Genomic DNA, 15,051 nt, shown 5'->3' with positions numbered 1-15,051 from the left:
AGGGCAGGCATCAAACTCCCACTAGTTAGGTGCCTGTCAGTGACCAGAATGGGGGTTGTCATGCCTACTGGTTAGAGCAGGAGTCATGTTGAGTGATGACAGCAGGCATCAGTAGCCAGGAATTGGAGCCGAGGGTAGGTGCCAGAGTCAAAGGCCAGTGGCCGCTGCCGAGGGTCAAAGGCAGAGTCAGAGGCCAGGAATCAGAGACGGTTATTGGCGCAAGACAAGGTGGGTCCAAGGCTGGGCACAGGGCAGGAGCTCTCCCAGCCATGGGTGAATTCTTTGAGCAGCCAGAGCCCTGTCACTGGTCATAAGAGCAAGTTTGCAGCTCCCCACAGCCAGTTGGGTGTTTGGGCTAATCAGGCAGCTCAGCTGGGGCCCGGCTGTGCTCGTTAGACTGTGGGGGGTTAAGCTAGCACATAATTAGGCTAGCTGCATCTCCCTTCTCCTGACAGTGCTTAACTTGCTTTAGGTGCCTTAGGAAATCCCACTAAGAGTTTATCTGCCAGTTGAGGCACCTTTGAAAATGCACATGGAATTCAGGGGGATTTGGGCACCTCACTCATTGTGACCCGCTGGAAAAATCACAGCCTAAAACAATACTTGGGTGCACTTTCGCAGGTCATGATGCCCAATCCACTGGCTTGACAGAAGACAAATTAATCTACTTGATTGATGCCGGCATTGCCATAAATTCTGCCTACCCCCTCATTCTGCGCCCACAGAGGAAAGTGCAACTGATCCTCTCCTTCGACTTCAGCGCCGGGGATCCTTTCGAGGTAACTTCTGTTATTCATTGTGATATCTCCCAACGCCCCCGTCGGGATCAAGCACTGCAGAAATACCCAGGACTTGGCCCATGACCCAGTGAGGTTACACGGTTGTTAGCAGCAGTAATTTGGATTCCCTGAAGGTGCTGTGGGGATCACAATTTGAGATGTGTGGACGTATAGGATCCACTGGGAATATTTACCTTATTCCCTGCAAGGTCGCTTGGGATTGGGGTGTGGGCACGTGGCCAGTCGTGACCTCTCTTTCCCTGTGGATGTCATGGAAGAAGAGGAAAACTTGAAATTCAGTTTTACTCTGTGTGAAAATGGCAGCTGCTTACTCCACAGATGTGCCCGTGTGTGTATCACAGTCCTATCTGACAGGCTAAATGACAGTCATTAGGTTTGACCACTTTTCATTTCTGTTAGCACGTACAGAGCCAAGAGCGCTCTAGCAGGAGGAGGCGGGGTCAGTAGAAATGTGAACTAAGTTCCAGTAAGTCAGTTAGAACTCTGCAAACTCGCTAACCTCAGCCTCCCATCTCACCAGGGCTCCACAGGTGATATTGTCTCCCTCTAGTGGCCGCAGCTACTGTAACACTTTGCTGCTTTGTTAACATCAAAGACAAGTTTTTCTATAGATGAATTTGTAAAAGACAAAACCAAAATCAAACTTGTGCTTTTGGAGCTGAACGTCTGGGCTTTGATTTCTGTTTATTACGTTGGGCTGAGGTTAAGGGACCTAAGGGATTAATCTTTATGGGAACTGGGCATCCACATCCCTTAGGAGCTTTTGAAAACCTCAGCCACAGTATATGCATTGTTATGCAAAGATTCCTGCTACACAGATAAGGCAACAGGATCATGTCTGGTTTCCAAGGAGGCCCTCGATTAGTCAGTTCTTTAGAGGCTCCTTGGAATGTTTGTATACTGTAGGTGAGGGATATTTTTAACTCTCTAGCCTGGCCATATTAGTGACATCACATTTTATTAATGAGATGGTCATTTTTTATTTATTTCTTTTAAAATTACTTTTCCCTCTTTCCCAGACCATCAAGAAAACTGCCATTTATTGTAAGACAAATCACATCCCATTTCCCAAGATAGATCCAGAAGAGATTAAGGACCCAGATCACCCCTCCGATTGCTACATCTTCAGAGGAAAGGATGTTCCCACTGTCATGCACTTCCCACTCTTCAACACCATAAATTGTCCAGGTAACTTAATTGTGCACCACTCTTCTAAAACTCTATGGGCTAGATTCGCAAACAGACTTAGGTGCCTCATTGCCAGTTTAGCCACCTAAATGTTAGAACCAGGCCTCACTGGGAATCACAAAACCCTTGCTCAGCTGCCACCAGACTCTATAGGAATCTACACTTGCTCAGGGCCTATGATTTGCAGAAAAGTTCTCTCGGTGCCTGAGTTTCCGTCTCTGGGCATGTCCACTGCTGCCCCATCCTAGGCTTCCAGATACATGAAGAGAGGTGTTTCTCTGCCTCACTTGGCTGTGGCAGTCATGCTGAGGCATGGCCTGCAGGATCAGGCCCCACACGTGCACTCAGACAAATGCAGGGAGGGAGGCCCTCCCTCATAACTTTTAGCCCAGAGGTTATGGCACTCACCTGGGATGGGGGGGCAGGTCAAGTTCCCCCTCAGCCTGAGGGAGGAGAAGGGATTTGAAGAGGGATGTGCCGTCTCTCAGGCAAAGGCCAAAACCACTGGGCAAGGGGATATGCTGATGTGGGACTCCCTCAGTATCTCCTATTGTATCTGTTCTACTTTGGATAAAGAATTGGAGAGTCAGCGGAACAGGGGGAATGGAGGCCGGGCCCCCCACAGCCCGTGTCAGTGCTGTAACCACCAGGCTATAGAGTGTCTGTTATCACAGATGAGAACCCCAAGCAGAGACAGGCACCTCCCTCTAGCCTGGACTTGGGTGCTGAACTCCCTCAGCGGTTAGCACACATCCCTCTCCTGGGCATCTCCCACGGGCTAGCGTAGGTGGTTCCCAGCCTAGCATACTGGTGTTTGTGGATCACTTTCCCAGGAGCCTGTCTCTCTTCTTTCATTGCACAGGAAGCCTGGGCACCTAACTCAGCCTTTGTGAATCCCAGTGATTTTCCAGGGGTCTAAAATTAGGTGCCATGACTCTCCGTAACCCAGCCCCTGAGTTCCGCTGTTCTCTGGTGGACCGCCTTTTCCCAGGACTCAGCCCTCGGGCCAGGTCACAATGTAAATCCACCCATTCTGGTGTACCAGTTTCCCACAAATAAAAGTCCAGTATCCTTATAGCAGGTCTCTGGCACCAACTCTAGGTCCTAGGGATGTTGTACAACCTTGCCCCATGGCTTCCAGTCATCCTTGTCCCCTTCTTAAGGACTTCATGCCACTTTCTCCTGTAGCTGGTAAGGGAACCCTGGCCCTCGCACTCCACCGGGTTCCAGTCCAGGGGCCCTATAAACAACAGTGAAGGTCCACTCCTTTTACAGGCCTTCTCCCTCCACAACCTCTGTAGGTTCAGCCTTCTTTCAGGGCCAGGGCTCTCCCCTGGAACCCCCTAACACAAATCCCGAGCTAAAAGGATAAACTCAAGCCAATTACTACTCTCCTCAGGCTTGGCCTCTCATCCATCCCTGCTGCTTTGTTCCTCTGCTGAGCAATTCCCAGAGCTCTTTCCCTGGTTCTCCAGTTCCTGCCTTTTTATCAGGGCTTAGTACTGCAGCCTGCTCTGTTCCAATGGATGCTTTCTCTCACTGCTTCTTGCCAGATTTCGATACTCAGGAGACCATCCCCGAAGCCAACTCTCTTCCATGTCTCTCCACTCCCTAACCCAGAGAGAGGTCCTCCTTGCAGCCTCCTCCTTCTCTGAAACTCCTGCCTTCATGGAGCCCACCCAGCTCCCTCCCCAGCTGGGACTCACCTTCAGCTAAGTCTGGTTCTCCCTCCAGGTGTAGCCAGGGAACATAATTGGCCCACATTAACCCTTTCAGGGCCTGTCTGAGCTACACAGTCCATTACATCAGTGTATATAGATAGCTAGATAGGCTATCCCCATATACCCTAGCTATCTAGCTATCTAGCTAGATAAGCTCCCTTAAAAGCATGAGATGGGCTTAAAATCATGACATTGTTAAAACAATAAGCATTTGGTTATTTGTATTTGTTTGCTGGTTTCTAAGCCTTTAAAGTGCATCAGTGTCACATTTGCAGGTTTTACTCTGAAACCTAAGGACTGGAAACTTACTTTTGAAAATATAAATAACAGCTGTGATCCTCACCTAATCCTGGTAACAGTCTTCAATTATAGACTCATAGAATATCAGGATTGGAAGGGACCTCAGGAGGTCATCTAGTCCAACCCCCTGCTCAAAGCAGGACCAATCCTGAATTTTTGCCCCAGATCGCTAAGTGGTCCCCTCAATGATTGAACTCACAACCCTGGGTTTAACAGGCTAATGCTCAAATCACTGAGCTATCCCTCCCTCTTAAGTATGTTAAGGGCTTTATAAAGCGGATGAGATCAATGATTCTCAATGTCCATTGAAAATAGGACAAAAAGTCATAGGCTTAATATGGAGCATGGGAGATTTAGGTTCACTATTAGATTCATAGAACGATAAGGTTAGAAGGGACCGGAAGGGTCATCTAGTCTAACCCTCAGCCAAGATGCAGGATTTGTTCTGTCTAAACCATCCCAGACAGATGGCTACCCAGCCTCCTTTTGAAAACCTCCAGTAAAGGAGATTCCATGACCTCCCTAAGCAGTTTGTTCCATTGTCCTACCATTTTTACAGTTTGGATTTTTTTTCCAGAGATTTAATCTAAATCTGCTCTGCTGTAGTTTGAACCCATTGCCTCTTATCCTGCCCTCTATGGCATGAGAGAAAAACTTTCTCGGTCTTTTTTATGGCAGTCTTTTAAGTATTTGAAGACAGCTATCATGCCCCACTTAATCTTCTCTTTTCCAAACTGAACATACCAAGTTCCTTCAGCCTTTGCTCATAGGGCTAGCATTTCATCCCTTTGAACATCTTTGTCACTCACCTCTGGAGCCTCTCCAGCTTCTGTATATCCTTTCCATACGTTAGTGACCAAAATTAGACACAGTACTCGAGCTCAGGTCTAACCAGCACTGACTACAGTTGCCCTGTATCACCTGTATCACCTCTCGTGACTTCCATACTATGTCTTTGTTAACACAGCCTAAAATTGCATTTGCTTTCTTTGCAACAGCATCGCATTGCTGACTCATATTGAGGTTGTGATCCACCACAACTCTCAGATCCTTCTCAGCAGTGCTGCTGCCAGGCCAGTTACCCCCTATTCTGTATTTGTGCATTTGGTTTTTCTTCCCTCAGTGCAGAAATTTACATTTGTCTTTGTTGAATTTCATTTTGTTGTCTATAGCCCAATGCTCCAAGTTATCAAGATCCCTTTGAATTTTAGCTCTATCCTCCAAAGTGTTGGCAACCACTCTAACTTTGTGTCATCTGCAAACTTGATAAGTATATTCTCTATTCCTACATCCAGGTCATTAACAAAGATGTTAAACAAGACTGAACACAGCACAGATCCCTGTGGAACCCCACCTGAGACCTCCTCCAATCTGACATCATTCTATTAATAGTTACTCTTTGTTTGAGGTTGTTTAACCAATTATATATCTGCTTAATGGTAGTTCTACCAAGTCTGCATTTCTCCAGCTTACTTATCAGAATGTCATGTGGGATTGTGTCAAAATCCTTGCTGATGTCCAGCTATATTATGTCCACTTCATTCACCCTATCAACCAAATCAGTTACCCTGTCAAAGAAGGAAATCAAGCTGGTTTAGCATGATTTGTTCTATGCCAATCCACGCAGGCTGCTAATGATCACCTCTTTGTTCTCCAGGTATTTGCAAATTTAATGTTTTAAACATTGTTCTAGTAGGTTCCCAAGTTCCCTGGCTCCCCTTTCCCCCCCTTTTAAAGATGAGCTCTTCTCCAGTCTTCCAGGACCTCTCCTGTCATCCATGAGTTCATAATTATTATTGCCAGTGACTCCAAGATTTCTTCAGCTAATTCCTTCAGTACCGTCGGTAAATAGCATCAGGCCTTGCTGATTTGAATTAATTAAATTGGTCAGAAAATCTGTGAAATGTTCTTTACTTATTCAGATCTTCATCCCCTCCCCTTTATTGTTTATGTTGCTAGTCATCTGGTCACATGTTATTTTTTGTTGGGGGAAAAAACCTAAGAAAAACTTCCTAACTCTCAGGGTAGTTTCACTCTGGAATAGACTTCCATGGGACGTAGTGGAATCCTCATCTGAAGATTTTAGGAACAGCTTGGATAAACATATGTCACGGATGTTCTAGGTTCACTTGGTCCTGCCTCAGCACAGGAAATTGGACTTAGTGATGTTTCAAGGTCCCTTTCAGCCCCACATTTCTGTGATTCTAAGAAAACCTCAGAAGTTGGCCATGGTGTTCCCCTTCCTCTTTAGGTACCTGGATTCTATGCTCCTGGGAGCAGTAAAAGTGTAAAAGCAGTACCACTGTTTCCCTCTATTTGATACTTACCCACCTGTTTTTTTCCTAGGTAAAATAAAGGACTTCAGAGACGAGTTTACCACCTTTACTAGACATTACTCAGAGGATGATGTCAAAGAACTCCTCAAAAGAGCAAAGATGAATGTGTCCAACAACAAGGAGAAGATTTTGAATGAGATCCAGCAGATTGTGTCCTCCTCCACCAAGGAGTTTTAAAACCACATCTCTGTTTGGCTTCTGATAATGAAGGACAGAAAATCTGTGCCTGGCTCTGACTTGCATATTTCCCAAGAGGCTGTTTACTGTGACCACTTAGAACCTAAGTGCAGCAGGGAGGAGTTAGTTTCCCAGTGTTAGATTCACAAAGCGATTTAGGTACCTAACTGCCCCTGTAGGTGCCTGAGTCACAGATTTAGGCACTCCTGGGGTTCACAAAATTCTTGCTCAGCTGCCAGAGAACCCTGTAGTGCCTAAACTCCCTCAGCACCAAAGTTGTTTCAGTGAAATTTCCCTGGGTGTCTATGTTTCTGCCTCAGGGCATGTGCACTGCAGCCGCCATCTCAGTGTCCAGGGCCCTAAGACCCAGAGTGATTCCCTACTCGGGAAAGACAGGCGTTCCTCTTCCTACCTTACCTGTGGAGCCTGAGCCATGGTGCGAGAAGGAGGAAGATGGCTTCCCTCAGAACTGTTAGCCCAGTAGTCAGCGTACTCACTTGGGATGGAGGAGACCTCAGGTCAAGTTCCCTGGCTGCCTCAGGGGGAGAAGGGATTTGAAGAGGCATCTGCTATCTCTGAGGAGAGGGCCCTCGTCACTGGGCAGTGGGAAAGTGTAATTGTTATGGCGGCTTTGAGAGAGAGAGAGAGAGCAAGGGTGAGAAGCCTGATGGCTGCAGCACTCCCCTCTGAGATCACAGACCCAGGATCTAGTCCCCCAGCTCTACAGCCCACAGTGGTAGGCCCCACAGGTGAGCTATGTGGAGGAACACCTGTCTTCCCGCAGTTCGTGCATTGCTGTGGGGCTTAGGCATCTGTATACCTAGAGCAGGGCAGCCGTGTGCATGTCCAGAGGCACCAAGGGAACTCTTACTGCCAAAACATAGGTGTTGACTGAGATAAGGCATCTACAGGATTCAGCGACAGCTGAGTGGGGGTTTGGTGACTCCCAGTGGGGCCTGATGCTGGGCTTCTGGTATGTAATATGGCCACTAGGAGCCAAATCCTTTTGTGAATGTAGCTCTGGCTATGGAATAATGAATTTGGTAAAATGGTCCTAGATGCCTAGATAGATAGTATGTGATGATTATTAGACACATAAGTAGATAGACGGTAGATAATGATGATCGAGCTAGCTAGCTAGATTTATCTACAATACATACAATAGCTTGTGATGAGAGGGTTGACATAACTAGATAGATGAATATACAATAGCTTGTGGTGATGGACAGATTAATACATAATAAGTTAATATAAATAGATGGGGTATATGGGGATAGATAGATAGATAGAATTTATAAGACACATACATACATGTTGGTTTGTCAGTGCTCACATGGCACCACTCTCGGTTGACCAGACATCCCAATATTCTTGGGACCATTCCGATATTAGGGGCTTTGTCTTATATACACAACTATTCCCCCACCCCACCAAAAAACGTGTCCCGATTTTTCACACTTGCTATCTGGTCACCCTACACCACTGTCACACAGAAATTTACATTGTGCAGAATGATAATATTACAGCTGCCTGGCACACAAATGTGTCTGCAAGATTTCTCTGTGGGTTCTCCTAGTTTAGAAAAGGAATGGAAGTAAGAAAGAAATTTTGTGCCAACCTGTGATCCATGATCCATCCACCTAGGGAGGTGGTAGAATCTCCTTCCTTAGAGGTTTTTAAGGTCAGGCTTGATAAAGCCCTGGCTGGGATGATTTAACTGGGAATTGGTCCTGCTTCGAGCAGGGGGTTGGACTAGATGACCTTCAGGGGTCCCTTCCAACCCTGATATTCTATGATTCTATGATTCTATGAAACAGTCTCATTAACACCCCTGGTAAATGTGGAGTAACTTTACTAAAGCTGATGATGTTACTCTCCATTTACATGGAGGCTAGAATCTGGCCTGTTATTTATAACGGTGCATTTTTTATTGCTTGTTAATTTCCAAATCATTTTTCTTTTGCTGTGTGTGACAATAACATTTTACAACACTCTTGCCTTCTGTGTGATGAATATTAAATAAATAAACGATAATGTCCCATCATTTTTCACCTTGTCTGCCTCAGTGCTAGAAATAGCCCGGCTTTGTTCCACCACCGACTGATTGTTCCACAGTAAGTGAGTGCGCAAAGGACTAAAGTCACAAAGGGGCGCAGGATGTGTCCGCACTTAAAATGCTACGGCGGCACAGCTGTAATGCTTCAGTGAGGACACGCACTGCAGTGATGGGAGGGGTTCTGTAGGTAATTTATCCCCTCCCCAACTCACACACAGAGGCAGTAGCTAGGTCGCTGGAGGAATGCTTCTGTCGACCTAGTGCTGTCTGCACCAGGGGTTAGCTCGGCCTGGCTACACCTGAGAGTCGTAGCGCTGCCGATGTCAGTTTTCACTGTAGCCCACCCCTTAGGCGCTGAGCGTCACCGCTCCTAACTCTTAGGTGCTTAGAAAATCACTGGGATCCACAAAGCCTGAGTGAGGTGCCCAGGTCTCTGTGCAATGAATGAGGAGGGACAGACACCTAAGAATGGGATCCATAAAAGCCAGCTCTTGCCGGGAGGTGACCAAGCTAGCCCACGGGAGATGCCAAGGAGAGGGCTGTGTGCTAAGCCCTGCCCCTCTTGCCTCTTTGAGAGAAAAAAATTACTTGCCTGAGTAAGGGCTAGATTCAGATTCTCTTGCTCACACTGAGTTGTACTTTACACCGTAAGTCATTCCAATGGCACTATTCGTGGAGCACCATGCTATTCAATGACAGCAAGGGGATCAGAAGTCTGCTGGAACTGTAACGAAGAAACAAGTATCCAGCGCTCGCGCAGCTGTGGAAAGAGATGGACACGAGAGAAAACAGTGCTCAGCTGTGGTTAATAATTATATCCTAGGTTAGTCATCTGCTACGCAGGGTTTAACCCCACCACAAAGACTATGGTTCTTGTGGGCTGCAGTGATCACCACACAGAGGATTTTGCAAGAATGCAAGAGTAGGCTAGTGCCCAGAATAGAGCCGTGATATTTACACCTGTCTGAGTTAATAGCCACAGAAAGAACCTATTGCCATAGAAAGCAATGACATGCATTTGAAGAAATTTGGGCCTCCAGACATATTTAGTTAAAAACATTGAGATGGCTCAAAGAATGCCAGACGTCCCTTCCACCTACCCCCTCCTCTTTTTCCCTTCCCCCGTCCCAGGTCAACTCCTTTCCTCCTTTCTCTATTCATGTGTGTCTTCTCCTCTTTTATTACTGTCCCCCTGCCCTCCAGGTATGCTATGTCTATGTAGCATTGTCTGCCTTTGTATTGTCTGACCTGGCTGCTTTGAAAAGTTGTAAAATTGTGTCATCCCATAGTTCTACTGGAGTAGAGCCCTGTGCCTGACCCAGTCCTAACGGGACGCAACTACAGACACTGGGTTCGGGATGCGGTGGGTACAGGACCCAATGACAAGTGTCAGGTTTGGGTCGGAGATGAACAGTCACACCCATGAGACAGGGCAGCCCAGACCCTGCACCTCCTCCAGTCCTGCTCAATGATGGGGAGAGGAGGTGCCTGGAGGTGGGGTCTGGAGCGGGGTTGGGTGGCGAAAAGGTGGCCGGGCAAAGCCATGTCATTTTGGGCACGGTTAAGAGGGCTGTTTCTCCTCCAGGGAAAGAGGTGTTACTGGTTGTGTAAAAGCAGCTGCAGACCCAGGCGTCAGGGAGCCAGGCAGGCAGCTGTTTTGGGTGAGCAGGGTGGGGGCGCAGCTTCCCTGACCACACTGCTCCTTCAGCCTATCATGTGTCTCTGAGGCTAAGGTGGGGGGTCTTCCCCCTCACCTCCTCCACATCCACTGCCCGAGCCCCTCTGCTCCCTAGACTCCTCGGCGCACACCCACAGCCTCAAACCTCAGTGCGCCATTCAAGGCAACTTGAACCCAGCAGTGTCTGACAACAAATACTGGGCTTGGGTCAGGTCAGGTCTGAAAACAACTTGACACTCATGGACTGAGGTCCAGTTTGGATTGACTGTGCTCTGACCAAGTTCTAGCAGGGCTTTAGAAATAGGTTTGAGCAAGCTTCTGTATTGGAGACCCCATGTAACATGCAGAATTTGGAAATATATACAATTTGTAAATCATATTTACCCTTTTGTATTTTCATTGACTGTTTCTTTATGGAAAGAAAAAAAGAAAGACTGGAATCTCTCTTGAGCCTTTTCATCATTAAAGCTTTACCAGATTAATAACTCGCTTGAGATTCACATGTTAATGTTGCTTACGCAACAGATATTTCAAAATGGTAGCTGAGGGAGTTGTTATGCCCTTTCACTTAGGGAGTCAAAGCAATGCACAAAAGGGTCAGGAAGAAAATAATAGCAATGATGTAATCTTTACTGAATGGGAAAAAGGCATATAATTAGATAGCAACACCAGCTAAAAGGTGTTGTAAGTCAACAACCAAGTCCCAGCTCCTCAACAGTTGGTTGACTGTGAGGGACATGGGAGAAGCCTGTACTATCTTATGAATACTATATGTTTATTGTGTGGCTTGCTTTAGGGTTGCTAGGAAGTTAATTTCAGCAGGCACAGAAAGCAGGTAGGCTGGAAAGCAGACAGCAATATCTGGTACTATAAGGACAGTACTGGTGTCAGTGCCTTTTAAGTTTTACCACCACCAGGCTGACTGCGGATGGGAGGGCCGACAGGTGGGAAACTGAAACAAAGAGCTTTGGGAGTGATTAGAAATCCAAGATGCTGGACTCAAAGGCTGCAGGGATAGAGCCTGTTCCCCCCAAAGCCAGAAGTGGGATCTCCGGATAAGTTAAACCTACCACAACTTCAGGTAAGGCAGCTGAATATTGGCTGTTTATTTTGGGAACAAAACCCTATTGTTGTGTTATGCTTTGATTCCTGCTGTTGAGATTAAATGATACTTGGTTTCAAAAAGGCTGGTTTTGGGACACTATGTTCACCCCGGTCACAGATCCCCATGGGAAATTTTGCAAGAACAGTTGAACCTGCTTGAGCCTGCTGGTAAACAGGGATACAACCTGGGGACTGGTCTAAGGACTGCGAGAAGTTACCTAAATAAAGGGAGTTGCAGTGCCTCCTGGGAGTTGTAGTTTGTGCCAAGTGTCCCCATTCTCATCTACAGGCTGGGCTTCCTCATCCATCCCTCAAAATGCATCATGGTCTCCCATCTTAGTGAGGGGTAGCTGTGCAATATGGAGTCCTTGTTCCTGCTGCGTTATGGAAGATGTAGTCCAGATGGGGGAATCCAAGCTTCTTGGTAATGGAGACACAAGGTGTAAACTACATATCCCAGAAGGCACTGCAAATTCAATTTTTGGCCAAAATCTCTCTTTTCAAGTTTTTTGGCTAAAAACTTAAAAATTTCCATGGAAAAATGTTTTGGACCAGGTCCAATAAGACCTCAGTATGCCAATACAATGGGAGTGGAGTGAGAATATTACCCATATGTGCTATGTATGTTGCTGAAGAAATTATAGATAGTCACTATGGGCTTGGCTGACTCACGCTTCTCTTATTTTATTTTATTTTTTACAGAGGTAACAAAAAGTGCCCTTCTGTGAAGTTCTGTGGTCATTTTAGCAGATATATTGTAGTGTTGTAACAACTGTCATATTTCATCAGGTCAGGTGAAAAAGCATTATACACTAAGGGCCAGATTTTCAAAGGTATTTAGGTGCCTAACGATGCAGAGAAGTTCCTAGCTGGATTTACTAATGCTCTTAAACAGGTTATGAGCCAGAAGTTTGAAGGTATTTAGAGCCTAGTGGGACTTTCAAAAGCATCTTGTCACATAATATCTGTTGAAATCAATGAATTTTAGGTACTGAGGTGTTGTAAAATCCCACTAGGTGCCTAACTAAGGCTATGTCTATGCCGCACACCTTACAACGGAACGGTAGTGCAGCGGCAGTCGCACCATTGCAAGGTAAGCAGTGTAGCCGCTCTTTGTTACCGGGAGAGCTCTCTCTTGGTGACAAACTGACCCCCCACCCTCCACGAGGGGCAGTAGCGTCATTGACGAGAGAGTGGCTCCCACTGACAAAGCACTGTCCACACCGGTGCTTTTCATCGTTAAAACTTTTGTCGTTCAGGGGGCTATTTTTTCCACACCCCTGTGCGACGAAAGTTTTAACGACGAAAGTGCAGTGTAGAGAAAGCCTCAACCTTTTGAAAATCTGTTCTTAAATAAATACTGAATAAAGTTAAAAGGGATGGTAGGACATATCTGAAGATCTGGGGAGAGAAGATCTTTCTTTCTTTCTTTCTTTCTTTCTTTCTTTCTTTCTTTCTTTCTTTCTTTCTTTCTTTCTTTCTTTCTTTCTTTCTTTCTTTCTTTCTTTCCTTTCCAGAGAACACATGGGACACATGCAATGGAAAAATCAAACATCCATCACCAAGTTCATCCTTCTGGGATTCAGGAACTTGAATGAAGTTCAGATTCTGCTTTTTGTGCTGTTTCTAGTGATCTACATTGTGACCCTGGCTGGGAACCTTCTCATGGTTATGCTAGTTGTGGCTGATCAGCAGCTTCACACCCCCATGTACTTCTTCCTGGGGAACTTGTCTTTCCTGGACACCTGCTACACCTCAGTCATTGCCCCCAGGTTGCTGTCTGGATTCTTGGCAGAGGACAGGACAATGTCCTTCGGGGACTGCATCACACAGTTGTTCTTCTTCAGTGCTTTGGCTTGCATTGAGTGTTTCCTACTTGCAGTCATGGCTTATGACCGTTATCTAGCCGTATGCAACCCACTCAGCTATAATGTTATAATGAACCTCCGGTTCTGCCTTCAGTTGGTATCTGCCTCCTGGATAACTGGTTTCTCAGTCAGTGCATTAGCAGTGGGGATGGTTCCCCAGCTAAGCTTCTGCGGTCCTAATGAAATTAATAATTTCTTCTGTGACATGGAGGAGCTACTCAAATTGTCCTGCAAAAAAAGCCCCTTGGCGGAAATGATCATTCTGGTCTCCTGCTCCCTGGTGTCCCTGGTCCCTTTCCTCTTCATCGTTATGTCTTACATTCTTATCCTCTCGGCCACCCTGCAAATTGCCTCCTCTGCTGGGAGGCAGAAGGCCTTTTCCACCTGTGCCTCTCACCTGCTAGTGGTGAGTCTGTATTATGGGACCATCGTTATCATGTATGTGTCACCATCTGCAGAGAAGTCCCCAGCCTTCCATAAAGCCTTGTCTATCATGTACACAGTCGTCACCCCGATGTTCAACCCCATCATTTACAGTCTGAGGAACAAAGAGGTGAAGGGGGCCTTCAGGAAAGTCATGCTGCAGAACTTAGGTATGATTTAGTCTGTCATTTTCAGAATGGCCTATGGAAGTTTGGCACCCAACTCCCATTGGCAGATTAGTGCTTAATTCCTTTAGGCTACTTTGAATAACCTAGCACAGATCTCAATAGAACTTGGTTATGCAAGTCACTTAGATACTGTGATACAAACCCACACTGTCCAGGAAGAGGATAATGAGCTGCTGTGGGCTCAGTCACCTCTGTCCCGCTCCATTGTGACTATTTAAATCCATGGTATGCCCACACCTTGAATACTGTGTGCGATTCTGTTCAATTCAAAAAAGATATATTAAAATTGGAAAAGGTACAGAGAAGGGCAGCAAAAACAATTAGGGGCCTGGAACAGCTTCCATGTGAGGAGAGATAACAAAGACTGGGTCATTCATCTTGGAACAGAGGTGATTAAAAGAAGATATGATAGAGGTCTATAAAAGCATGACTGGTGTGGAGAAAGTGAAAAAGGAATTGTTACTTACCCCTTCACATAACACAAGAATTAGGGGTCACATGATGAAATTAATAGGCAGGAGGTTTAAAACAAAGAAACAAAAGCATCTCTTCACACAATACACAGTCTACCTGTGGACCTCATTGCCAGGGATGTTGTGAAGGCCAAAAGTATAACTTGACTAAAAAAAATAGATCAGTTGGGGGATGATAATGGAAAACAAGTGTTACTGCTTTTTGAAACCTTTACCACCATTAACTGTTCTCATTAATATAAAGGGAAGGGTAACCACTTTCTGTATAAAATGCTATAAAATTCCTCCTGGCCAGAGGCAAAACCCTTCCACCTGTAAAGGGTTAAGAAGCTAAGATAACCTCGCTGGCACCTCACCAAAATGACCAATGAGGAGACAAGATACTGTCAAATCTGGAGGGGGGAACAAAGGGTCTGTGTCTGTCTGTGTGATGCTTCTGCCGGGAACAGATCAGGAAAGCAGCTCAGAACTCCTGTAAAAAGTTAGTAAGTAATCTAGCTAGAAATGCGTTAGATTTCCTTTTGTTTAATGGCTGGTAAAATAGGCTGTGCTGAATGGAATGTATATTCCTGCTTTTGTGTCTTTTTGTAACTTAAGGTTTTGCCTAGAGGGATTCTCTATGTTTTGAATCTGAGTACCCTGTAAGGTATTTACCATCCTGATTTTACAGAGGTAATTCTTTTACCTTTTCTTTAATTAAAATTCTTCTTTTAAGAACCTGATTGTTTTTTCATTGTTC

General features: G+C 45.8%; 2 protein-coding genes across 2 annotated transcripts in view; both read left to right on the top strand.

Annotated features, from left to right (window-relative positions):
- The window catches only part of LOC140897210 (cytosolic phospholipase A2 gamma), a 34,602-nt gene extending 28,080 nt beyond the window's left edge, over positions 1-6,522 (top strand). Inside the window, exons 11-13 of the mRNA XM_078848294.1 lie at positions 622-779; positions 1,820-1,988; positions 6,356-6,522. Coding sequence (XP_078704420.1) covers positions 622-779; positions 1,820-1,988; positions 6,356-6,522 — 494 coding nt within the window. The remainder of the gene's footprint in view (positions 1-621; positions 780-1,819; positions 1,989-6,355) is intronic.
- Positions 6,523-12,884: 6,362 nt separating this feature from the next.
- Positions 12,885-13,832, top strand: LOC140897017 (olfactory receptor 5AP2). Its single transcript, XM_073309272.1, has one exon. It carries the CDS (start codon positions 12,885-12,887, stop codon positions 13,830-13,832), a length of 948 nt encoding a protein of 315 aa, XP_073165373.1.
- The last annotated feature ends 1,219 nt before the right edge of the window (positions 13,833-15,051 follow it).

Source organism: Lepidochelys kempii, chromosome 13 (assembly GCF_965140285.1).
Source record: "Lepidochelys kempii isolate rLepKem1 chromosome 13, rLepKem1.hap1, whole genome shotgun sequence".
In the NCBI taxonomy this organism is placed as follows: Eukaryota; Metazoa; Chordata; order Testudines; family Cheloniidae; genus Lepidochelys; species Lepidochelys kempii.
Note: the sequence above shows the minus strand (reverse complement) of the source record. Positions and strands in the feature narration are given on the sequence as shown.